Raw genomic sequence first — 25,582 nt, 5'->3', positions numbered from 1 at the left:
TCCCCGTTTTAATGAATAAATTGTATGTATTTGTCTCTATACGTAATTTGTGTCCTGCCTGCGGGTCCAACAAAAGGGTAAAGCTCAATACAGGGTACAGAGATTGAATTAAGAGAATGATGACCAGGAAGGTGATGTCTTTGGCAGATTTTCTTAAGGGTGTGTCCATTACCCAAAAATCATTTTCGGTGTCGCCAGTCTAGACTGATGATGGGTGAGGTCTGCTTCTCATGTACCTCTGGGCTCCAAGCTTTCTGGAGTCCCCAGTGCCCCTAGATGCTTACGTAGGGTTTTCCACCAATGCCCTCTCTGCCACACTTTAGAGTTGCCATGTAAAGTTGATGAATATGGCAACCAGATATGGAGGAGACTCCGGGATAGTCTGAACAAAGACAGGTAAACGATTCAACATTGGGCCACTGTTAAACTCTCTATTTAAACATTTCACAAAGTAGAAAATTATGTCATTTATTAGCCCCTGTGTTCTGATTTTTTAGGTCAGCAAATCTGGTTGCAACATGGGAGCACAGTACCTTGTTCTCGACTTTCCCACTCTTCCTTTTCCTCCCTCAATACAATCTCTGCCCCACTGGGGCTTGCTTTTCCTTTCCTAGGAAGTTGTTGATTGATCCAATAAAGAAACCAAAGCCTTCCCTCCCCAGCACCCCCTTCAGGCTATGGGCATTTTCACAGGGGATTTCAGTTAATTCATGCTTTACCTCTCATAGGATTCTTAATGGTGGGGATTAGGACACTGGGGCAAGTCAGTAGGGAAATATTTTTGACAAAAGTAGCTTTGGTTACTTATCAAATGACATCTGAGAGGCAACTACCTAGGCCACCTGGGCTTGTGTCTGTAGGAGGCAGGGAGCATTTTCTTTTTCCCTCTTCAGCCAAGTGCCTCCACTCCCCCTACTGAACTGTGTTAAGTTTTAATTCATTTTTGCATTAATCAGAGCTAAGTGGTGGGAATGAATAGTCATGAACGGACATAAACAGGAAGCATGTGTAAGGGTACTGCTACCTGGAATACACTTGCACAAGAAACCACAAACCCTGGCTTTTACACTGCCATGATCTATTTAACAAAGTGACACTGGGATATCACTGACCATTTCTGGCTTGGTTGGTGACCTGGTCTTTCAAAGTGCAGCTCACTGTGTGTTCTGTTTAGCACTTTAAAGAAAAAAGCCTTTTATGAACCTCAACTCCTACCTCAAGCCAAACACAAAAATGAAAGTGAAAACAGATCACAGACCTAAATGTGAACTATAAAACTCCAAGAGGAAAACACATGAGAAAATCTTCACAACCTTGGAGTAGGCAAAGATTTCTTAGCTACAATACAAAAAACCTGAACCAGAAAAGAAAAAAAATGGTAATTTAGAAATCACCAAAATTTTAAAATTCTTTTAAAAAGACACAGTTAAGCAGTCAAAGAGAGGGTATGTGAATTATATCTCAATAAAGCTGTTTAAAAAAAAAAACTCAAAGAAAGCAAGCCATGGAATGAGAGATAATATATGTCACATTATTATCTGACAAAGGACTTGTATCCAGAATAAATATAATACTCGTACAATTCGATAACAATAGGACCATCAACCTAATTTAAAAATTGGCAAAAAATTGGAACACACACTTCACACACAAAAGTAGATGGTCAACAGACATGGAAAAGATGCTGGGACACCATCAATCATGAGGGAGATGCAAATTAAAACCACAATGAGACCACTGCACATCCTCCAGGATGGCTAAAATATAAAAGACTAATAATACCACCCTTGAGGAAGATGTGGAATAACTGGAACTCTCATCCACCACTGGTGATAATGGCAAACTGTACAACTGCTTTGGAAAACAGATCGGCAACTTCTCATAAAGTTAAACACATACTTACTGTAGGACCCAGCAACTCCACTCTTACGTATTTATTCAAAAGAAATAAAAACATAGGGACTTCCCTGATGGAGCAGTGGTTAAGAAGCCACCTGCCAATGCAGGGGACACGGGTTCGAGCCCTGGTCCAGGAAGATCCCACATGCCACAGAGCAACTAAGCCCATGCGCCACAACTACTGAGCCCGCATGCCACAACTACTGAAGCCCGTGCACCTAGAGCCTGTGCTCCGCAACAAGAGAAGCCACTGCAACAAGAAGCTCGTGCACTGCAACGAAGAGTAGCCCCCGCTCACTGCAATTAGAGAAAGCCCGTGTGCAGCAATGAAGACCCAACACAGCCAAAAATAAATAAATAAATAAATTTATTTTAAAAAAAATCACTTCCTTACTCTATGGCCCTACAAATTGTTCCAGGCCCATCCTGTTCCTACCTCAACTCTAGAATCAAGAAGCCCTGGTTGTTTATCAGAGAATATTTAGAAATCAAGATCTGGTTGCTAGATTTCATTGCTACTGCAGTGTCACTGCTTCTAGGCCCTCTCCCAAACAGAGCTAGGAAATATATGTGCGCTTTCAACATACATATCTCTATTTATTTATCTATCCATTTGTTTATATATTTAAAACCATGGGTTCATACTGACACTTCGGGGTTTTTTTGAGTATAGTTGATTTACAATGTTGTGTTAGTTTCAATACTGACACTTCTAATTATCCAGCACCACAGGGTTCATTTCATTCCCCAATTCCCTCTTTCTTTATGTGTAACTTCTTTTTCCAACAGGGAGAAACCTGACTCATTATCCACAATATCTTTACTTATTTGTTCAATTCTAGAATAAAGTCGCTTCACAATTGTTAATATACACCCCTGTGAAAAATAAACGTACTAACTAGTGCAATATTTGTATAAAGTTATTTTTGTCTTTGGCCTTACAGTATAGTCAAAATACTGTTTTCCAAAGTTACTTAACTTAGTTTTTTTTCTTCTCCACCCACTTGTTGTGGTTATGCTAATCACTGACAATACAGTTCAGTTTGTTCATCCCTGCTTGTATTCTTTAGTTTTTTTTCTTCTCCACCCACTTGTTGTGGTTATGCTAATCACTGACAATACAGTTCAGTTTGTTCGTCCCTGCTTGTATTCTATTTTGGCTTCTCTCCACACCCTTCTTGTATGTATATGTATGTAGAACATTATAAGGGTTCCCATTTCTCCACACCCTTGTCAACATTTATCTCGTTTTTTTACTATAGCCACCCTAGTGAGAAGTGGTGCCTCTCTGTGGTTTTAATTTGGATTTCTCTAATGACTAATGGTGATCTTTTTAAGTGCTTATTGGTCATTTGGATATCTGATGTGGAGAAATGTCTATTCAAGTCCTTTGCGCATTTTTAAATTGGATTATCTTTTTTTTTAATTGCTGAGTTGAAGAGTTCTTTATATATTTTAGATACAAGTCCCTTGTCAGATATATGACTTGTGTGAATATTCTCTCCCAGTCTGTAGGTTGTCTTTTCATTTTCTTGATAGTGTCCTTTGATGCACAAATGTTTTTAATTTTGATGAAGTCCAATTTACTTTTCCTTTCTTGCTTGTGGTTTTGGTGTTATAACTAAGAAACCATTGCCGAAGCCAAGGTGATGAAGATTTATGCCTATGTTTTCTTCCAAGAGTTTCATTTTAGCTCTTATATTTAGGTCTTTTATCTATTTTGAGTTAACTTTTGCATGTAGACATTTAGCTGTCCCAGCATCATTTGTTAGAAAAGACTATTCTTTACCTATAGAATTATCTTGGTACTTTTGTCAAAAAAAAAAAACCCATCAACTATAAATGTAAAGGCTTATTTCTGGACTCTCAATTCTATGACATTTTCCTATCTATCTTTAAGCAAATACCATACTGTCTTGATTACTGTAACTTTGTAGTAACTTTTGAAGTTGGAAAGTGTGAGTTTTCCAACTCTGTTCTTCTTTTTCAAAGTTGTTTTGGTTATTCTGGGTTCCTTGCATTTCCATATGAATTTTAGGATTGGCTTATTGATTTCTGCAAAAAGGCCAAATTTGATAGGGACTGCATTGATTCTATAGATTAATTTGTGGAGTACTGCTATCTTAAAAATACTAAGTCTTCCGATCTATAAACATGAGCTGTCCTTTCACTTATACAGGTTTTCTTTCTTTCAACAATGCCATGTAGCTTTCAGAAGTTTAACTCTCCCTTTGTTAAATTTATTCCTAAGTATTTTATTTTTCTAATGCTCTTGTAAATGGAATTGTTTTTTAAATGTCAGATTATTCATTGTTAGCATATAGAAATCTGTATTAGAGTTCTTCAGAGAAACTGAACCAATAGGATATATATATATATATATACCTTATATCTTATTATATATACCTGATAATATATCTCCTATTAATATTATCTCCTGATATGTGTATGTGTGTGTATATATATACGTATGTATTGATACAGAACAAATAGACAATATCTATCTATAAAGAGAATATAAAGAATTGGCTCATGTGATTATGGAGGCTAGGAGGTCCGTTCTATATCTCCTTCTGTTCTTTCTATTCTATTCCACTGGTCCACTGTATATTCAAGTGGCAGTACCACACTGTTTTAATTATAGAGCCTTTATAATATGTTTCAGTGTCTGGAAAGGCTAGTTCCCTGCTGCGGTCTTTTGTTTTCTTCAGCGTTCTCCTAGCTATTCTTCAATGCTTCTTTTTCCATACACATTTTAGCAAAGTTGATTTATTGACATAAAACTTACTAAACCTTCACATAGACTTGCTGTATTTTCTCTAAATTTCCAACAATTTCAAAGTTTATTTTCTTTATCCACCGATTAATTAACTTTCTCACCTTTTCATCAGATTACTGAGCCTTTCTCCACGCCTAGTTATTCCCTTGAGCTACTATCCTCTCTCCTCCCAATCCAGGTCACATGCCCTGCAAGAGAAAAAAATTCTTGGTGTCTACACTTTCTCAAATCTTCTGTTTCTGAAGGAACAGAACTTTTTGTTTTCATTTTATTTTTTTGGCCATGCGTCATGTGGGATCTCAGTTTCCCCACCAGGGATGAACCTGCACCCCCTGCTTTGGAAGCGTTGTCTTAACCACTGGACCACCAGGGAAGTCCCGGAACAGAACTTTTATAGTAGGAGCAAGTTCCAGTTATTCTACAGTGAAAATATTGTTGGACCTTGAGCCTGTAATGAACTAACTTTCAGTCCTGAGTTCTCCAGAGGTGAACAGAAGAGACATGCTGATAGTAAGAGAAAATCACTTGCTTCATCAAGGATCTGTCCCGCCCATCGGCAGTAAACCAGCTCCCTCCCAGCTACTGGAAAAGAAAAAGAGGAAGTCGTTATTACAGACTAAAAAAGTCATCTTCCCTTTAGCTAACAGGACTGCGTATCATATAGATTTCTCTATTCGGCCTGCCTTTGCCTTTTCAGGCCCCAGAGAGCCCCAGTACTACACGACACGTGGCACCCAGGGAATCCTGAGCCTTTACAGAACTCCTTCCAGTAGTACCGCTGGCCCAGGGAGGTCAGGCGTGCAGAGCTGTCACGGCTGCCCTCGACTTGCTGGGGGAGGGGCGTACATTGACCGCGAAGGCACGTAGTTTGAGTACCAAGGGCGGGAGGCGTGGTGCGCCCGGCGACCCGGAAGCGGGGGGCGCGCCCGGCCGAGCTCGGACACTCCCCGGGGCCGGCGGACGCAGCGGCCTGCGGACGGGACCCGGATCACACCCGCGAGATGGCGGCCGCAGCCGTGAGCAGCGCCAAGCGGAGCCTGCGGGCCGAGCTGAAGCGGCGTTTGCGGGCGCTGAGCGCCGAGGAGCGGCTGCGCCAGTCCCGCCTCTTAGCCCAGAAGGTGGGAGAACGCGACGACAGCCACCGAAACGCCGGGCCCGGACGCCTTCAGGCCTGCGGATCTGCGCAGGCGCAGACCTCCGACGCGCGCACGTCCGCTGAAGGCGCGCAGTGTTCCCCTGAGCGCGCGCAAGTCCTGTTGTGGGTGCTGGGATGCTGTTGTGCTCAGTGTCCCGGGGCGATGGCGCCGTGGAGAGTTATGGGGTTTGTGAGGGAGAGGATGGAAGTGGGTGACAGACTGATGAGGTAAGAGCAGCGTGAGAGCAGAAAGATCTAGAGGGGGAGACGGGCGGACACCTGAGCGCCAGTGTGCCTTCAGTGAGTCTGAATGAATTACAGGGGACTTCCCGCCGGCGGTCCGGTGATTAGGACTCCGCGCTAACACTGCAGGGGGCGCGGGTTGGCTCCCTGGTCGGGGAATTAAGATCGCACATGCCACGCAGCGCGACCAAAAAAAAAAAAAAAAAAAAAAAAAAAAAATTAGAGTCCAGTCATAGCAGTAAAATGATCAGAGAAAGATGCAATTACTTCAGACGAGGGAGCCCAAGATGGGGTGCAGAGATGCTCAAGGATGGAAGCCCTTCATTGAGCCTGTGGAGGGCAGAGCCCTGTCTCCGTAGCCTCAGGGCCTAGCCTCCTCCTATCACTCAGTAGGTGAACATTAAATGCTTTTCTGAATTAATGAAAGAACGGATTCTCATACTTAGGCTGCCCAAGAAGATAGGAAGCAGAAGAGAGAAATTAGGGGAATGAGTCCAGTTTCGTGCCTGTTGGTTATAATACCTCGATTTTGTTACTTTCGCAGACTGACTTGTTATATACTACCGTGTAGTATAATACAAGTTCATGTAATGCCAGTTTTCGTATCAGTAAAATGGCGGACAGATCCTGTCCTGAAGGCATGTGCTAAAGATGTCTGGGAGACTGGTTTTTGTTGGACGCCCAAGGGAAAAAAAATTGATGTCCCGTGAATAAGTAAATGTTAGTAATTCTAAGTCAAACTAATGATCCGTCTTCCCCAGCATCCTGTCTCTGACATAGATACCAATGTTATATTCGGAAATTAGCATGGGAGTTCTTTTCCTTGATGTCCCTTGAAATTAGATACGCCGTAAGAATTTTTAAATTATCCTTCACTAGTCTATCATCCATTAGTTTCTCAAATTCAAGGTTCCTGTGGGTCAAAGCAGTAAAGCAAATACAAGCATTTCATCCCCCTCTTCATATACATAGGTGTGCAGGAGGGGATCTATGCAGACGTTAGTTTATTTATTCAAACTCAGTATTTTTAGCTATATGAGGAAGGCATTAGTTGCTTTAGTGGATGTAGAGAAGTATAGAATCTTATCCTTACTCTCTAGGTGCTTAAAATTTAGCTAATTAATTCACATATATTGAACTCATACTGTGGGCCATACTTGGCTATGTACTGGGTTGTAAGAATGAAAAAGATAGGCTTGTTGGACTTCCCTGGTGGTCCAGTGGTTAATACTATGCGCTCCCAATGCAGGGGGCCCGGGTTCGATCACTGGCCAGGGAACTAGATCCTGCATGCCGCAACTAAAAGATCCCACGTGCTGCAACTAAAGACTCAGCGCAGCCAAATAAATATTGAGGTAGATTGTTGCTCTGAAGGAGCAGAGAGTCTTCAAGAGGAAACAGACATGTGAATAAAGAATTGCAGTGCTTTGAGATGTACGGTAAAGGTAAACACCAAAGCTGTAGAAACCAAGCTTAGGGGAGGGGGAATCAGAAGGCTTTCTTTCTATGGGGAGATGTTTGAGAAATATTTTGTAGTACAAGATGAATTTTGTCAGGTGAAGGGAAGATAGGGTGGGTGAACATGTGCAGGAATATTTTGGCAAGAGAAGGAGAGACAATTTAACATGGGTTTTGGAACTCTGTAGCTCTGGATTTAATCTGGCTCCACTGCGTTTTAGCTGCATATGACCTTGGAGAAGTCCCCTAATCTTTCTGAGCCTCTGGTTCCTTATCTGTAAGAAGAATAATGTCATCCTTGAAGACCTATTGTGAAGGTTAAAGAAGTGTGTTAAGGGATGCATTGAGTGCTTTACATATTTTTGATATATCCTTTAGGAAGAGAATATTGGCAGCATTTTTGGAAAATGGGTTGGGGGTGGAAGAATGAGAAAAAAAATACATGGAGACCAGTAAGGGGCTGTTGTGATAATTTGGGTGAGAGGTAATAAAGATGTAAACAAGGGCATGGGCGGTGAAGGTGAGGGGAAAAAGCAGGTAAATGAGAGACTATGTAGTGAGAATCAGCGGGACTTGGCAATTAACTGGATGGAGATTAGAGAGTACTGGAAAAGGGGTGTCACCTATGATTCCAAACTTTAGAGCTGGGGATAAAGGGTTTTGAACATTACTAGGCACAAGGAAGGTAAGAGTTGGAGCAGATTTTGGAGGGGCATGGGAACAGTAAAGATGAGTTCAGTTTGGTTTCTTTGTCTATAGTAGATTAGAATTAAAAAAAACTCCAGGTGGGAATAGTAGCCATGTAGAGACAGAACCACTGATATCAGTAGATTGACAACTGAGCGCTGGCATCAGAGAGAGAAAAATTCAAAAGCAGACCCATGACTCCCAGTAATAAACACATTTTACTCCATACAAATAAATGTACTCATATAAGAAATCTGTTTCACAACCAGGTGTTTGACAACTCTTACTATATACAACGAACTTTAATATTTTCTATTTCATTTGCTGATTGTAACCCACTGTTGACTTCATGACTAACCAATGGATCAAGGCCCAAAATATCAACATACTGGCACTAGAACAGTGTTTTGCCATAGTGCATGTTCAATACAGTAACGGTATTAAAGGATGCCTTTCTCCCAATAATTTTAAAAAAGGCAAATTTATTCTTATTGACACAGCATTTTTTTAATAATTTAGAATTTTATCAGAAAAGTAATGTGTGGTAAAGAAATTATACTTTATGCCATATCTTGACTCCTCAACAAATAAGATGAGGAAATTAGTGCCAAGTACTCATTTTGTTTTCCATTCTATCTGCCTATTTCTGACACCTGTATCATTATATTTACATTGCCAAGTTTTTATAATATTTGTGTTCTGTTCTATAACTATAATGAGCCTACTGAGCATTTTCTGTGCCTGATTTCCAAACTTGAAATTCAAGTAAATAGTATTTACAGTATTGTGGTTATATATATAGTGTTCACTACAGAAACAAATTTATCATTGAATGTGTCAGAAAAGGATATACAATTCAATGTCACTAGATGTGTGTGGCTAGGAGGGGAATGTTTCAAGGGTTAATATCAAATACTTTCTTTTTGTTTTTGTTTTTTAATTTTAATTTATTTATTTATGGCTGTGTTGGGTCTTTGTTTTTGTGCAAGGGCTTTCTCTAGTTGCGGCAAGTGGGGGCCACTCTTCATCGCGGTGCGCGGGCGCCTCATTATCGCGGCCTCTCTTGTTGCGGAGCACAGGCTCCAGACGCGCAGGCTCAGTAATTGTGGCTCACGGGCCTAGTTGCTCCGCGGCATGTGGGATCTTCCCAGACCAGGGCTCGAACCCGTGTCCCCTTAATTGGCAGGCAGATTCTCAACCACTGCGCCACCAGGGAAGCCCTCAAATACTTTCTTTTTTCTTATGCTTTATAATCGCTTGAAATTATGGCATGCTTAATTTTTCTATTTGGAGTATAAATTTCTAATTTAGCTCTCTATTCAAGTTTCCGATTGCCTTTGTTTTTCCTTTTTGGCAAAACAATATGCCTTATCAATAGATTCTTTTTCATTTTGTCTGTTAAAATAAATCCACTTTCTTCTTGAAAGTACTCTAGTCCACTGCTCCTTCTGGTCTGGTCGACTTTCAGTCTGTGCTATAGCCATTGCCCTGGGGTTCCTCATTCTCTGCTTTTAAGTTAGGGCTGTTTCTTGAATCCAATATCTTCTCTCGTAGATCTCTTCCTTCCTTCTTCTTTTTCTTTATTTTCTTTATTTATTTTTGGCTGCGTTGGGTCTTTGTTGCTGTGTGCAGGCTTTCTCTAGTTGCGGTGAGCGGGGGCTACTCTTTGTTGTGGTGTGCGGGCTTCTCATTGCGGGGGCTTCTCTTGTTGCAGAGCACGGGCTCTAGGCACGTGGGCTTCAGTAATTGTGGCATGTGGGCTCAATAGTTGTGGCTCGCAGGCTCTAGAGCGCACACTCAGTAGTTGTGGCACACAGGCTCAGTAGTTGTGGCTCACGGGCTCTAGAGCACAGGCTCAGTAGTGGTGCGCATGGGCTTAGTTGCTCCGCGGCATGTGGGATCTTCCCAGACCAGGGCTCGAACCCGTGTCCCCTGCATTGGCAGGCGGATTCTTAACCACTGCGCCACCAGAGAATCCCCTTTTTTTTGTTGATATCTTATTAGATTGTATTCTCAAGTAACTTTTTTTGGGAGAAAATTTCTATGAGGGTAAAGTTTTTAATACTGTATACATTAGGAAATGTTTTTACCTGATTGAGAGTTTGAATTTCAAGCTTAAAATTAATTTTCTTTGTTCTGCTCAGCATCCATGACCTCCATTCAGTCTGAAGACTGGTACCTTTATCTATTATGTCTTTGATTACTTCTTTTCCTTTCTGCAATTCCTGTTAATCAAATAGTAAAAATCCTAGATTGATCTTCTATGTCTCTTAACATTTTTTCTCATTTTCCCCACATCTTTGTCTTTTTCCCCTACTTGAGGCTTTCTCCTGAATTGTTTTAATTTTGGTAATCCTAATTTTAATTTCCAGGTATTTTTTAATTCTCCGATTGCTTTCTTTCCAAAGCAGCCTGTTGTTGTTTTATAGATGCATCTATCTACTTGAACTTGTCTGAGAAAACTAATTAGAATTTTTTAAAATCCATGTTCTCTGAATTATAATTATCTCAGTTTCCTGCTGGATCACTCCCCCCACCTCCTCTTTTATTTTTATTTATTTATTTATTTTTATTGGAGTATAGTTGCTTTACACTGCTGTGTCAGTTTCTGCTGTACAGCAAAGTGAATCAGCCATACTTATACATATATCCTGTTTTTTGGATTTCCTTCCCATTTAGGTCACCACAGAGCATTGAGTAAAGTTCCCTGTGCTATATAGTAGGTTCTCCTTAGTTATCTGTTTCGTACATATTAGGGTATATGTGTCAATCCCAGTCTCCCAGTTCCTCCCACCCCCACCCCCTTTCCCCTTGGTATCCATATGTTTGTTCTCTACACCTGTGTCTCTGTTTCTGCTTTGCAAATAGGTTCATCTGTACCATTTTTATAGATTCCATATATATGCATTAATTTGTTTTTCTCTTTCTGACTTTGTATGACAGTCTCTAGGTCCATCCACGTCTCTGCAAATGGCATAATTTCGTTCCTTTTTATGGTTGAGTAATATTCCATTGTATATATGTACCACATCTTCTTTATCCATTCCTCTGTTGATGGACATTTAGGTTGCTTCCATGTCCTGGCTATTGTAAATAGTGCCACAATGAACACTGGGGTGCATGTGTCTTTTTGAATTATGGTTTTCTCTGGGTATATGCCCAGGAGTGGGAGTGCTGGATCATATGGTAGTTCTATTTTTAGTTTTTTAAGGAACGGTTTTTTAAGATACTGTTCTCCATAGTGGCTGTATCAATCCCCCTTTTAAAAAATCCTTCTAATTTGTGTTTTGGCTTTCTAAAATGTTTGATGAACTTTTACTGTCTGTACATATTTATGAATGAAGGTGTGATAGCTAATGGGGATTTCCTTTGCTTTCTGTAGTCACTTTGGAATTCCATGGGAAGAATGGATTCTGTCTGACCTACATCCATGTTCCCCAGGTGTTGTGATCTGCTGCTCTTTTGTCTGTAAATACTGTCCCATCCACTCTGTCTTGAAGAAACTAGTGAAATCTCTATCCTCTTGTTATCAGTGCTATCCTGGCTTTCTTTTTTGTGTGCTTTTTTACTGTCATATAAATGAGATTTGAGGAAGAAAGAAAGATAAGTGTGTATACATAGTCTCACACTGAATTTTAACTGATGTTTATTACTGCTTATTCAGCTTTTGATTTTCTGTGTTCTGCTTTAAAGAGAACAATATAGACATATAATTTCCCAGAAAGTACTTGGGTGCCAAAAACCTCAGATCTGCCCAACTTCTGGGTTTCACAGTTCCATTTGCTTTGCCCACTTCAGGTCTGATAACAGCTATGTAACTGCTCAGAAAGGTAGAGTTAACTTCCTTCCTTAGCACTGGTTTGGTGTGCTATATCTACTTAACTTCTGTGTCCCTTTTTAGTAGGAATAACTTGACTTTCTGTGCCTGTGTCTTTCTGGCACTCATGTCACTTTTTAAAAAAAAATAAATCTATTTATTTATTTTTGGCTGCATTGGGTCTTTGTTGCTGCATGCGGGCTTTCTCTAGTTGTGGTGAGCTGGGGCTACTCTTTGTTGCAGTGCGTGGGCTTCACATTGCGGTGGCTTCTCTTATTGTGGAGCACAGGCTCTAGGCACACGGGCTTCAGTAGTTATGGGACATGGGCTCAGTAGTTGTGGCTCGCGGGCTCTAGAGCTCAGGCTCAGTAGTTGTGGCGTACGGGCTTAGTTGCTCTGTGGCATGTGGGATCTTCCCGGACCAGGGCTCCAACCCGTGTCCCCTGCATTGGCAGGTGGATTCTTAACCACTGCACCACGAGGAAAGCCCTATAAGTCACTTCTGCAGTAACTTTTCCTACTTAGCTCGGAGAACAGGGAAGAACAGAAAAGGAAGAAAAAAAAAAGGGAACTAAGAGCTAACTTCTGAGACTGGGGAAGTTCTGAGATTATTAAAATTTCTTGCGTGAGCAAAGCTCAGCCCGTTTCTTCTGCCTCGTGAATGATTAAACTGAGTACAAAGGGGGTACTTTCCCTGGCGGTCCAGTGGTTAAGACTCCGTGCTTCCACTGCAGGGGGCATGGGTCCAATCCCTAGGCGGGGAACTAAGATCACGCACACCAGCATGGCCAAAAATTAATTAATTAATTAATTAAACTGAGTACGAAGGGTTGCTTTCCCCCAGGTGCACCTTCTTTACAACATGGCACTTGCTTTTAGAGGGCCTTTGCCTCTCCAGGATCCCCCCACCTTCCATCTTTGTGAACATTTTAACATTCATTTGAGCAGAAGAGCTTATAGCAGATGGGACGGAGGTGGGTAGAGCTAATAGGACTGTATGGCATGCTGTCTGCCCCAGGGAGTTTACAGACTGGCCAGGATGCTACATTTAGGGCACGCCAAACAATTAATAATCAACTTATGACAACACATCATTGTTAGGTTGTATAGTGACTCTAAACATAGTAAGGGTTCTCTAGGAGTCAGGGAAAGTTAGGCCTTGAGTTGGGCTTAAATGGGTAGAATTTGGCAGGAGAGAAGGCTGACCATCCAAGGAGTAAAGAAGCTTGTGAGAGGTTCAGAGTTAAAATAAAGCAGAGACTCTCGAGGAAGTGGGTGACAGGATTGAAGTCTGCTAGAACGGGTAGGTGGGGGTCAAGCTTGGAATTCTCGATGCAGACAGCAGGGCCTCACAGTGACTTTTTAATGAATTGTCACACCTGCCAGAGATGTGTAAAAGGATCAGAGAAGTAAGTGTTGGGTCCAGAAGTTAAAGTCAGGCTTCAGGATGCAGTATTATTTGACCTATTATATACCACTCTGCTGTTTTTGGAAATTATAACCGCCATCATTTCCCATTTAGGTGTTTACCCATAGTCAATATCAAAAGTCCAAAAGAATCTCCATCTTTCTGAGTATGCAAGATGAAATTGAGACAGAAGAGATCATCAAGGACATTTTCCAACAAGGCAAAACCTGCTTTATCCCACGGTACCAGTTCCAGAGCAATCACATGGATATGGTGAAATTAGCATCGCCTGAGGAAATCTCTTCACTTCCCAAAACATCCTGGAATATTCATCAGCCCAGTGAGGTCGAGGTTCGGGAGGAGGCCTTGTCCACAGGTGAGTGTTATGGTATTAGAATCCGCACCTTAGGATGCTCTCAGGCTGTGATGGGTTGTTAGACCTCTGATCCGCTTGTTATGGTTTGGTCAGTGGGGGTCACTTTTCCTACAGGGATGAATTTGTATTTCACTTATATTCCAAGACACCGGCCTAACCTAGTTTAGGGTGCGATGCCCTCTGTAAGCTGTGAAGTGTCAACTGTAATAGTAAGGTATTAAGGTACTGTTGCCTTTTCAGAGACTCCTGCCCTGACCTTGTGGGTTGGATTATACATTTTCCCTGAATAATATTGCATTTCCCATGGTTTCAGTTATGGTCTGTATGGTAATGAGTACCTTATTGTTAATGCTATAAGCATTTATATCTCCAGCTCAGACCTGTCAACTACTTGGGTATCACATGGTCATCTCCAACACAACATGTTCCAAACTGAATCATATTCCCTCATGCCCACTATCCTGTGCTTCTCTTAGTGTACAGTACCATCACCACCCAATTCACCATGCCAGAAATCTCAGTATCATCCTTGATTCTTCTCTTTCCCTCATGTTCCATGTGTGCCCATTGCCGAGTCCTGGTGATTTTACTTATTGAGTTATTTATTGAACCTGTCCACTCCTCTCTAATCCCACTGCTACCACTGCAGTCTAAGCCACCATCTTCCCTTGCTTGGGTTATTATAACAGCCTCCTAACTCTTCTTCCTCTCCTCCCTCTCAATCTATTATCTATGTAGTAATTGAAACAAGATTTCTGAAATGCAAAGCTGACCATTTCTCTCCCCTGTTTAAAGTCTTTCAGTGACTTTCTGCTGCCCTTAGTTTGAATCAAACATTCCTTAACAAGGCTCTTCCTGATTTGGCCTTGCTATTCTTTCCATTTTTACATCTTTCTACTCCCTCACTTTATAGTCTGAGTTTCAGCCACTCTGAATCTCTCCCAGTTTCCCAACCCCATTTTTAAAAAATTGAAATATAGTTGATTTACAATATTGTGTTAGTTTCAGGTGTATAGCAGAATGATTCAGTCATATATATATATATATATATATATATTTTCCACTATAGGTTATAATTATAAGATATTAAATATAGTTCCCTGTGCTGTACAGTAAATCCTCATTGCTTATCTATTTTATACATTGTAATTTGTGTCTGTTAATCCCATACTCCTAATTTATCTGCCTTGGTAACCGAAAATTTGTTTTTTATGTCTGTGAGTCTGTTTCTGTTTTGTATATAGATTTATTTGTATTATTTTTTTTAGAGTCCACATATAAGTGACATCATATAATGTTTGATATTATATCCATCCATGTTGCCACAAATAGCAATGTTTCATTCTTTTTTATGGCCGAGTAGTATTCCATTGTGTGTGTGTGTGTGTGTGTGTGTGTGTGTGTGTACACACACACGTACACCACATCTTCTTAAACCAATCACCTGTTGATGGGCCCTTGGGTTGTTTCTACATCTTGGCTATTGCAGATAGCTTCTGTGAACATTGGAGTGTATGTATCTTTTCAATTAGGCCAGCCCCATTTTGCTTTTTCTACTGCTGGACCTTTATACGTGCTATTCCCTGGCCAACAGCCACTTGGGAGATTTAATCATTATCAAGCAGTCAAAGAGCTGGAAGCAAAACAAGCTAAGGGTACTATTTTGTACTAAGATGCCTCAAACCTGTCTTAGAGGTATGTATTTTTGATTAAGACTTAAATAGTTGCAAAGAAATCCCAGTGAAGCTTTATGCAATCTTCTCTCAATTTCTGTTCCTTTTTATTGTTACAGCATAACCTATAAAATCAATATGACAGCATGGGAAGGGACAGAGTCAAGGTCTCTTGGTAGTAGGGGGATTATTTACTTTGCTACTTTTTCTCCTATATTATTCAGTCCTGTGCTTTGCTAGATGTTTAGACACCAAAAGTACACTCAGATCTACCTCCTAGACCAGATGAATGCCAACGTTATAAAACATTTTAAGACAATGAAACATAAGGGAATGTAGTGCATCTTGGGAGGTAGCCCAGGCTTATAGATAAGAAAAGATAGGAATTGTAGGCTCTGGCATTGCTCACACTTCATCAACTACTTCTCCAGACTCACGGGCTTATGGGTGAAGCCCAGGGCACTTTCCTAATTCTGATTGACCATTTTAACAGCTCCTTCCATGCTTGCATCACTCTGTGATGTCCCGGCTAATTGAAATGCTACTTGGTATCCTCCAGCAACCAGTTTCTCCAGAGGCAGCCCATTGTCTTTGTAGAACAGCTCTGCTCCTTGTAGAATATATTCCTTTGGTTGAGCTAAAATGTGTCACCCTGAACCTTCATGCATTTGTTCTATTTCTGTTTAAGTACGATAGCGGGGAAGAGTAAGGAAGAAGCATGATCTTTCCTCTTAACTTAGCTGTACTTCCTGGTTAGGATAAACTCAGTTCAAACAAATGAGCTAAATCATTTATATATAGGTTTTAGCACGTCATTTGGCACATAGGAGCTATTCAGTAAATGGTAACTATTATTAATTTTAAACAAGGAAGGCAGGATTATTCATTATGCAGTCAACTCAATGCTACCTGAGTGTTTAACATTTTGATAATTTCCAACAAACATTTCCTGAACATCTACTTTGTATCAGACACTGTGTTAGCTCTGGAAAGATAAGGTCCTGGACTTCAAGGCGCTCACACTTTAGCTGGGGAGACAGAAAACATACGTAAGTAGAATGACTATCCCAACCTGTCGTATATATCAAATATAAGTCAAATGAAAAGATACAGAATATTAAGAATATAGAAGTTCAGGGCTTGGCCCTGAAAAGAAAAAAGTTCACTCACAAAACTGCTTGTTCATTTTTTTTCTCCTCCATACCATTTATTCATGCTGTATTGGTGGGGCAGGTTGCTTTTTCTTCCCATGTGTTTTTCTTTGCAGATGCTTGCACTCGGCATTGCAAAGGGTTAGGGAATTATACCTGTAGTTTCTTGCAGTTGCAGCCTGGGAGCTAATGCTGTTTGCTGTTGTTTATAGAATGTTCGATTCGCAGTCTCTGCTGTTTGTTATCTCCCAGCATCACATTCTGCACCGTGGATTTTTACTCACATCAGCAGTTTAGAATGTGGCATCTTCAGTGCTACAGCATAAATCTAGCTTCACAGTGTTTGCAAGCTGACTAGAGCTCAGATTGTCCCCAGTATAGCTTCTGTAGCCTGCTTATCTTTCTGGTTCGCTCACGTTAATGGCAGGTTAGGAAAAAGTGAGCTCTGGTGTCCTCAGTTGCAATTATAAGTTCCTAAGCAAAAATTTCATACGGGCTATTTTAATATTATGTATATAGCAAAATAACAGAAGGGTACAGGAAGTGGAAGGGCTGCCTCTTTACTGAATTTGTTCTCAAAGTGAGGGCTGCTTGGGCAACTAGATTAGCCAGGAATCTTTCCACTGAAAGGACATAATCTAATTCAACGTGGCTTAAGCAAAAATAGGATTTTATTGGCCCAGAGACTGAAAAGTCCACAGAAGGGCTAGCTTTAGATATGGCCAGATCAGAGTCATTAGGATCTACTCTGTCTCTGCCTTTTGACTCCGCTTTCATCTATGTTGGCTTCATTTCTTGGTGCCACAGGTGGCCGTGGTAGTTCAGGTTCCACAGCATCCTTACTGCTAGCAGTCCCAGCAGAAAAGAGCAAGTCTGTTTTCTAATGGTCCCAGTAAAGTCCTGGTCTTAACTCTTACTGACCCGAATTGGGTCAAGTGGCCATTCTGAAGTCAATCATTGTGGCCAAGGACATGGACGAGGCTGAGTGACCTAGGCCTGGGTCTTACTTGTCCATCCCTGAGCCACTCACTGTAACCAGGGAGAAAGGATGTGTTTGACTGACTGGACACGGTCCTGTGCCCCCGTGTGCGGCCCTACCCAAACCACTGAGCTGAGAGTGGGCTGGGAGCAATTCACCACAGGAACAAGAAGTACTGTTTCCAGAACAAGGGCAATGGATACTGGACAGTCCAAAATCAAACTCACCTATGCTGTCAATCATTTCTGAAATTCTATAGAATATAACAGGCTCTTTGCAGTCATAACTTTGTCAGGGCTGATTTTTTATTTTTGATCTTTCTGGAAGCTCTTTAGGAATTCATACCTATGTGTGGGTGCCTGACACATGACTCAAATAAATAAATGATCATAATGAAGACTTTCTAGTCCTCAACCAAAACATTTTAAAGTGACTGAATGGGGCAGTGTCAAGGACAGAATCTTTGAACGTGACATGTGTAACATCCCTCTAGGTTGTTCATGATCAGTACTTTTGGGAGGGTTAGGATTGGTTTATTGAAGTCACTCCCATTAAATTGACCTCCTTTCTTTCTTCAGTAGGGTTGCATGGCACCTGCAAGAATACAAAGAGAGTGGGTATGAATTTCATCAAGGCATTTGGCAGAGTCGTGATATCCTTGACGATAGGGTGGAGAAATTTGGGTTGGACTGTAATACTTTATTCAGAAGATATTTCTTGAGCGCTCGTCTGTGGGAGGAGTGATGGGGGATGCTGCGGGGAACAGGGTGGACCTGGTCCCTGCAGTTGTGGAGTTAACCAGCCTGTTGTCCTCCGGAGGCAGGTTTGTGACAGCATATCACAGGGCCCTCTCCTTTGTGCTGTCCTGTTCAGCTTTTTGTTGCCACTTAGATGTCCCACTGCCCCTGGATTTCAGCATGTCAAAATTCATTCTTACCATTCTCTTTGTGTTTTTCACATTTCTCTTAGTAGCCAGTTTGTAAACATAAACTTATCCTTGTCTCTTTTCTACCCATCCAGTTATCAAGTATTACCAGGTTTTTCTTTGTAATGTTTTTATCACCTGTCTCTCTCTAATTCCAGTTTTGGGGAATCCTTTGTCTACAGTTTTGATTCTTCATATCCGTTCCATTGGAATACACTTCCAGTTGGTTTCCTGGCCATATTGCCTTTCCTAAGGTGCCTCTTTTTGCACAGGCCATCTACCCTGTTCAAGCCATTTCCGGTACCCAGCATAGATCTGTGTGCCTGAGCAGACTGAGGTTCCTGCTAGCTAACTGTTGCCAAGAGAAGGGATACTGGATAAAATTTAAACATTCAGGCCGCTGTCTGGGCCTCTCTGTCTTTTCACCTTGACTCCTTCTTCTGCCTGGTGCAGTTCCTCTGCTTCAGCCAAAGTAGTCTGCTGGAAGACAGTATTTCACAGCAATCGAGAACCCAGACTTGGGAATCAGATAAGCCTGGATGTGAGTTCTACTTTTGCTACTTTCTAACTATGTGACTTTGGGGAGGTTGTTGAACTCCTTTGAGTGTCAGTCTTGTCACCTGTGAGTGGATGAAGCTACCTCACAGGTCTGTTATGAAGCTTGAATGAAAAGTGCTTGGCGTATAGTAGGTGCTCAATAAAGGGGCTCTTGTTGCTGATGTGGCTTCTGTTGTTTTTGCAGTGGTTGAGTTGTCATCTGAGAACACACTATGTGCATTACTGTGAAATTTGGTTACACCTACTGTTTTTCAAGGCTAGAATGTCTTAGGTGTTCCTTCCAGGTGGTATCTTTTAGTCTAGCTCTTAATGTTATTGCCTTTTGAGTCAGACTGATCTGAATTTGAATCTAGGCTTTACCACCTGGGGAAATTACTCAACATCACAAAGTACACATTTTTCCCTATGAAATCAGGGATAAGTTGCAGTGGCTACTCATTGTGCTGCTTAGAGGATAAAGTAAGATGATGTATGTGAAGTGCCTTGTAGTGAACTGGCTCATGTAGTGAGGGATCAAAAACGGTAGTTATTGTCAACAATAAGCTGTTCTCACCTTCTCTAACACTTCCTTGACTGCCCCCAATCCTCAAGTCCCTTTCTTCTCTAATTCTTACAGCACTTAACATATATCCCCCTGTTGTACAAATTCTCCTAGGCGGTATATTTCTTTTCTTTGCTGAGAGACTTTGCGATATTGTGATTTATAATAAGAAATACATATTTGGTCTTCATCCCAGTTTCTGGCAGAACTCCTAAAATCTTTGTAATTTCCCAAGTAATAAGAGCCATAATGGTGTCTTGATATTCATAGCACACCCCTTTCAACCAGACCTGAGTTAATGTTGATGTGGTGACTTTGGAAAGCAACCAGGGGAGTCAACTTTTGATTAGAGGGTTGGAATTTTCAGTCTCCCCACCGCACTGACTTCTGGGGAGGGGAGAGGGGCTGGATGTTGAATCAGTCACCAGTGACCAATGATTTAATCAATCATGCCTTTGCAGTGAAGCCTCCATAAAAACCCAAAGGAGGGGGTTTGGAGAGCTTCCTGGCTGGCGAGCCTGTGGAGCTGCTGGATGCTGTGCGCCCTTTCCCTGTACCTTGCCTTGTATATCTCCTCCTGGGCTGTATCCTTCTGCAGTCAACTGGTAACCTAGTTAGTAACATGTTTCTCTGAGTCCTGTGAGCTGCTCTAGCAAATTAATCAAGTTAATCCAACCCAAGGAGGGAACCTCTGATGTATAGCCTGTAGGTCAGAAGTACAGGTAACAACCTGGACTTGCCATTGGCATCTGGCATGGGGGTTGCAGGTAGGGCGGGCAGTCTTGTGGGACTGAGCCCTTACCCTGTAGGATCTGACACTGTCCCCAGGTAGACTGTGTCAGAATTGAGTTGAATTGTAGGGCACCCAGCTGGATGTCAGAGAATTGCTTGGTGGCCCAGGAAAAAGCATTGGAGACTTGGATTCTTTATTTTTTTTTAAATTAATTAATTAATTTTTATTTATTTATTTTTGGCTGCGTTGGGTCTTCGTTGCTGCACGCGGGCCCTCTCTAGTTGCAGCGAGCAGGGGCTACTCCTCGCTGCGGTGCGCGGGCCTCTTATTGTGGCTTCTTTTGTTGCAGAGCACGGGCTCTAGGCGCGCGGGCTTCAGCAGTTGTGGCTCACGGGCTCTAGAGTGCAGGCTCAGTAGTTGTGGCTTGCGGGTTCTAGAGCACAGGCTCAGTAGTTGTGGTGCATGGGCTTAGTTGCTCCACGGCATGTGGGATCCTCCCAGACCAGGGCTCGAACCCGTGTACCCTGCATTGGCAGGCGGATTCTTAACCACTGCGCCATCAGGGAAGCCCCGACTTGGACTCTTTAAGAGCAGAGACCTTCTCCTAAATCATCTGTACTGGTGGTGCCAGCATCATGTTTTTTTTGTTTGTTTTCTTATTTTTTTAAAAATATTTTATTTATTTATTTATTTGGTTGCGCCAGGTCTCAGTTGCAGCAGGCGGGCTTCTTAGTTGCAGCCGGCAGGCTCCTTTGTTGTGGCTTGCTGACTCCTTCGTTGTGGCATGCAAACTCTTAGTTGCGGCATGCATGTGGGATCTAGTTTCCTGACCAGGGATCGAACCCAGGCCCCCTGCATTGGGAGTGCAGAGTCTTAACCACTGCGCCACCAGGGAAGTCCCCCAGCATCATGTTGTTCACATCAGACTTTCAGTGACAGTGTCTTGAGGTAAAGCCAACACTATTATGAATTCAGAGAACGCTTATATAAATTTATGGATGATCAATATTTTATAGTCATTAAAGGAAAGCTGGATTTAAAAAATAATAAGCATCTACCTAGGGGCACTTTAAAAAGTATATCAGAAATAGTTGTTTTATAAGATGCTGTGACACTTTTATTTGGTATTTGGGAATAAAGGGTTCACATTAGACCTGGGCTGGAATAACCTTGCAGTTGATCTTCTCCCAGCACTCGCTTTGGGGAAGGTGTAGAGTTAAGATCCAGGTAGAATGTTGTACCTGCCGTGTCTGCTGTGTGCCGTTGCACCTGGGTTGGGAGCTATGAGTTGGTGCATAGGCCTTGGGTCTCTGAGTCTTGATCCATGTAAAAACTTGGTAGGAACTCACAGGTCTCAAGGGGACCTGCACACACCTTGGCTCTTGATGCACCCCATGTGGATGAGGGAGCAAAAGAAGCTGCATGCTGGAGTAGCTCCTGGGCCCAGGAGGAGGTGGAGATGCTGCTCTGTGTCCTTGTACAATGCCAAGTACGCACAGTCATACCTAGACTGAAGTCTGTTGCGTCTCCTGAGTCAGAGTGCCCGGTGAAGCGTGTAACAGCCTCTGGGTCCATGCTGCGTTCATAATCCAGTCTGTGGGCATTAACTTATCATGTTCTTCTGCACACTCCACAGGCCTTCGCAGGAGTTTTGGGTGACCTCTCCCTCAGGACAGTTGAGAACGTTGCCTTCAGAGTTAGGCACTGGGGGAGGTGGAGCAAACACTAATGGTCCTCGTTGCATCTTCCTTGTGTTCAGAGGGGATCATTGAAACCCACGGAGTTCAAGTGACTTCCCCAAGGGCATACAGGCAGTTAATAACAATGCAGTGGTCACCCTGTTTTCCACTCCAGTGCCCTTTGAAGTGCCATTTTTCTTCTTAGCACCTCATTCATTAATGTTGCTTTACCACCTGGATTTTCCTTCTCTCCTGACAGTATGCGGCACCAGAACCATTATTCACGGAACAGGTACTGTTGGTAATTGTATGCATGGGAACATCGTCATATTTTCCCAAGGAAGAACTTGCGCTAAGTCACATGTATCTAAAAGTACACTGGTTGTGAAGTTAAGCTTTTTTTTCAGTCATTTTATATTCAAGTAAATGCACAGGAAGAACAGCCTAGGCTTTCACTTGTAACAGGGCCTTTCATATGAATGATAAGTGTACACATGGTAGGCTTCCTTGGAGCTGTTCCAGGATTGTCTATTTTATCTTTTGCAGCAGCAACTTCAGACTATATTCTCATTTCCGAGAGTGGTAGTTCACTTTTTGTTAACTCCCAGCCCATTAAGATGAAAAGATACTTCCTTAGGGATTATGACCTTGGCAAAAGTATCTTGCCAAGATGTGTTAGCCTGCTAAATGTTCTATTCAAACATAATGATTCATTGAATGTACTATGGAACACTTAAGTGTCATTAAAAGGAATAACCTAGGTGACTTAAAACTCTCTACCTATAGAACTTCAGGTGTTTAAACTCCTTTTCCAATTCAGTTTTTATTTTATTACCTTTAATCAAGGTATTAAAATGTCTATTAGGTTTATGTATGTTTCTGTATATGTTAAATTGAGAGAAGAGGCAGAATTTTTTTAATATTTATTTATTTATTTGGTTGCACTATGTCTTAGTTGCGGCACATGGGCTCCTTAGGTGCGGCAGGCGGACTCCTCAGTTGCAGCTCGTGGGCTCCTTAGTTGTGGCTCGCAGGCTCCTTAGTTGTAGCATGTGAACTCTCAGTTGCGGCATGCATGTGGGATCTAGTTCCCTGACCAGGGATCTAACCCGGGCCCCCTGTATTGAGAGCACTGTGCCACCAAGGAAGTCCCGAGGCAGAATTTTTAAGAGGAGTTTGAATTAGAAAAAAATAAGTTGTTTTTAGTTTCGTCTTCTGATCCTTAAACCTCAAGTCAGAGTGGTGAAAACTGGTTTGTAAGTAAATACCACCACGGGTGTCTGTGCCCCACTCCTGCTCTCTTCATCAGCAAGTCCTCTCTCCTTTTCTCTCACTCCGTCCTCAAGGGTTAATGGAACAGTTTTGGGGCTGTTGATGTCCTTTTTTTTAAAAATATAAATAAATAAATAAATTTATTTATTTATTTTTGGCTGCGTTGGGTCTTAATTGCTGCCCACAGGCTTTCTCTAGTTGCGGCGATCGGGGGCTACTCTTCGTTGTGGTGCGCGGGCTTCTCATTGCGACGGCTTCTCTTGTTGCGGAGCATGGGCTCTAGGCGCGTGGGCTTCAGGAGTTGTGGCTCACGGGCTTCAGTAGTTGTGGCTCGTGGGCTCTAGAGCGCAGGCTCAGTAGTTGTGGCGCGTGGGCTTAGTTCCTCTGTGGCATGTGTTCCAGATCTTCCTGGACCAGGGATCGAACCTGTGTCCCTGCCCCCTGCATTGGCAGGCAGATTCTTAACCACTGCGCCGCCAGGGAAGCATGGGGCTGTTGATGTCTTAGAGAATGTCTAACCGCAGGTTAGGGATAGCCTCCATCTTATCCATCTGTTTTATGGGCAGGAGCCCAGAGGATCTATTTCCTCGAATGCCTTCAGCAGTGAAAACAGCCCTTTAAAATTCTTCATTAAAGCATTCTGAGGGGACTTCCCTGGCAGTCCAGTGGTTAAGACTTCACCTTCCAGTGCAGGGGCTGTGGGTTTGATCCCTGGTTGGGGAGCTAAGATCCCACATGCCTCGTGGCCAAAAAAACCAAAACATAAAACAGAAGCAATAGTGTAACAAATTCAATAAAGACTTTAAAAGTGGTCCACATCAAAAAAAAAAAAAGAAAGCATTTTGAAAGGCCACAAGACTGGGATGTTTCTTTATGATGAATTATAACCTGTTCTTCTTTCCAGGGAAGTGACTTAGGGAATTTTCTCCATTGAAAAATGAGGACAAGAGATGATTTCAAGGAAGCTGGGCCAGTAAAGTGAAATGAAGTTCTGCCTTTGTCCACTTGGCAAATGTCAGGGCTGAATTCTCTATCTTAGGTTATTGTGGTGACCTCCTAACTGGCCACCCCTGTCCGAACACTTGACTTCTCTGTCTCACGTTCCTGCCAAAGTGACCTTAAAACTCACCTGGATTGTATCACTCCACCACTTGAAAACTTTGTCTTCATTGCCTAGCAAATAAGTCCAGATTGAGTAGCAAGATTCAAGGAAGAGGAAAAGAGGTGTGTGTGTGTGTGTGTGTGTGTGTGTGTGTGTGTGTGTGTTCTTTTTTGGGGAGGTTTTTCTGTCTTTGTTCTTCTAGTTCCCTCAACCTGAAATGCCCATCTTCTTTGTCTGCCTTTGGAATCTTAATCATCCTTTAAGTCTCCTTAGCTTCCTCAGTCAGATTTAAACATTTCTTCCTTTGTATTTCTACCTATGTTATGACACCTCAGTGTGCTTTGTGTTGTTGAATTGGCTTTATTACATCCCATGCTTGTAATTTCAAAGGTTTTTTTTTTACCTTAATATTTGCAGGAATTGGGAGCCCACCACTTAAGAGGGAAGCCCATTCCACTTTAGACCGCTTTATAAAACGATAGAAGTTATTCTTTATTTTAAGCTTGTGCCTTCATGTAACTCTTTCACTTGGCAGTCCTGCTGCCCTTTCAAGAAACACATAAATAGTCTTGAAACATTTCCCTTGTTGTGTTTGGGCTTGACACAGTACCCTAATGAATTTGAGATATCACCTTTTTCTACAACGGCTTAAATATCCTTTTTAAAGTATTATATAGGACTTCCCTGGTGGCGCAGTGGTAGAGAATCCGCCTGCCAATGCAGGGGACATGGGTTCGATCCCTGGTCCGGGAAGATCCCACATGCTCTGGAGCAACTAAGCCCATGCACCACAACCACTGAAGCCTGCCCGCTTTAAGGCCCACGTGCCACAACTACTGAGCCTGCGTGCTGCAACTACTGAAGCCTGCACGCCTAGAGCCCGTGCTCCGCAACAAGAGAAGCAATGAGAAACCCACGCACCGCAACGAAGAGTAGTCCCTGCTTGTTGCAACTAGATAAAGCCCGCACGGAGCAACGAAGACCCAATGCAGCCAAAAAAAAAAAAAAAAAAAAAGTATTCTATAAGCCTAATGATTGTATGTTGAATGAATGATTGATAGTAGCTGCAAAGAAATGTGAACATAATCTATCAATGTTTATTTTTTTTATCCTCATCATCTATAAAATCAGATATGTATTAACTAATTATCCACAAATAAGCAAGCA

The 25,582-nt window shown here is 42.1% G+C and overlaps 1 protein-coding gene across 7 annotated transcripts in view; it reads left to right on the top strand.

Annotated features, from left to right (window-relative positions):
- The first annotated feature begins 5,608 nt into the window (after positions 1-5,608).
- The window catches only part of MTHFS (methenyltetrahydrofolate synthetase), a 301,335-nt gene continuing 281,361 nt past the window's right edge, over positions 5,609-25,582 (top strand). For 5 of the 7 annotated variants that reach the window (XM_057544184.1, XM_057544183.1, XM_057544182.1 and 2 more), the window contains exons 1-2: positions 5,609-5,796; positions 13,541-13,802. In XM_057544184.1, the coding sequence (XP_057400167.1) occupies positions 5,680-5,796; positions 13,541-13,802 (379 nt within the window). In that variant the 5' untranslated portion in view covers positions 5,609-5,679. The other 2 variants (XM_007194225.2, XM_007194223.3) reach the window with 2 other exon arrangements.

Source organism: Balaenoptera acutorostrata, chromosome 3 (genome assembly GCF_949987535.1).
Source record: "Balaenoptera acutorostrata chromosome 3, mBalAcu1.1, whole genome shotgun sequence".
Taxonomy (NCBI): domain Eukaryota; kingdom Metazoa; phylum Chordata; class Mammalia; order Artiodactyla; family Balaenopteridae; genus Balaenoptera; species Balaenoptera acutorostrata.
Note: the sequence above shows the minus strand (reverse complement) of the source record. Positions and strands in the feature narration are given on the sequence as shown.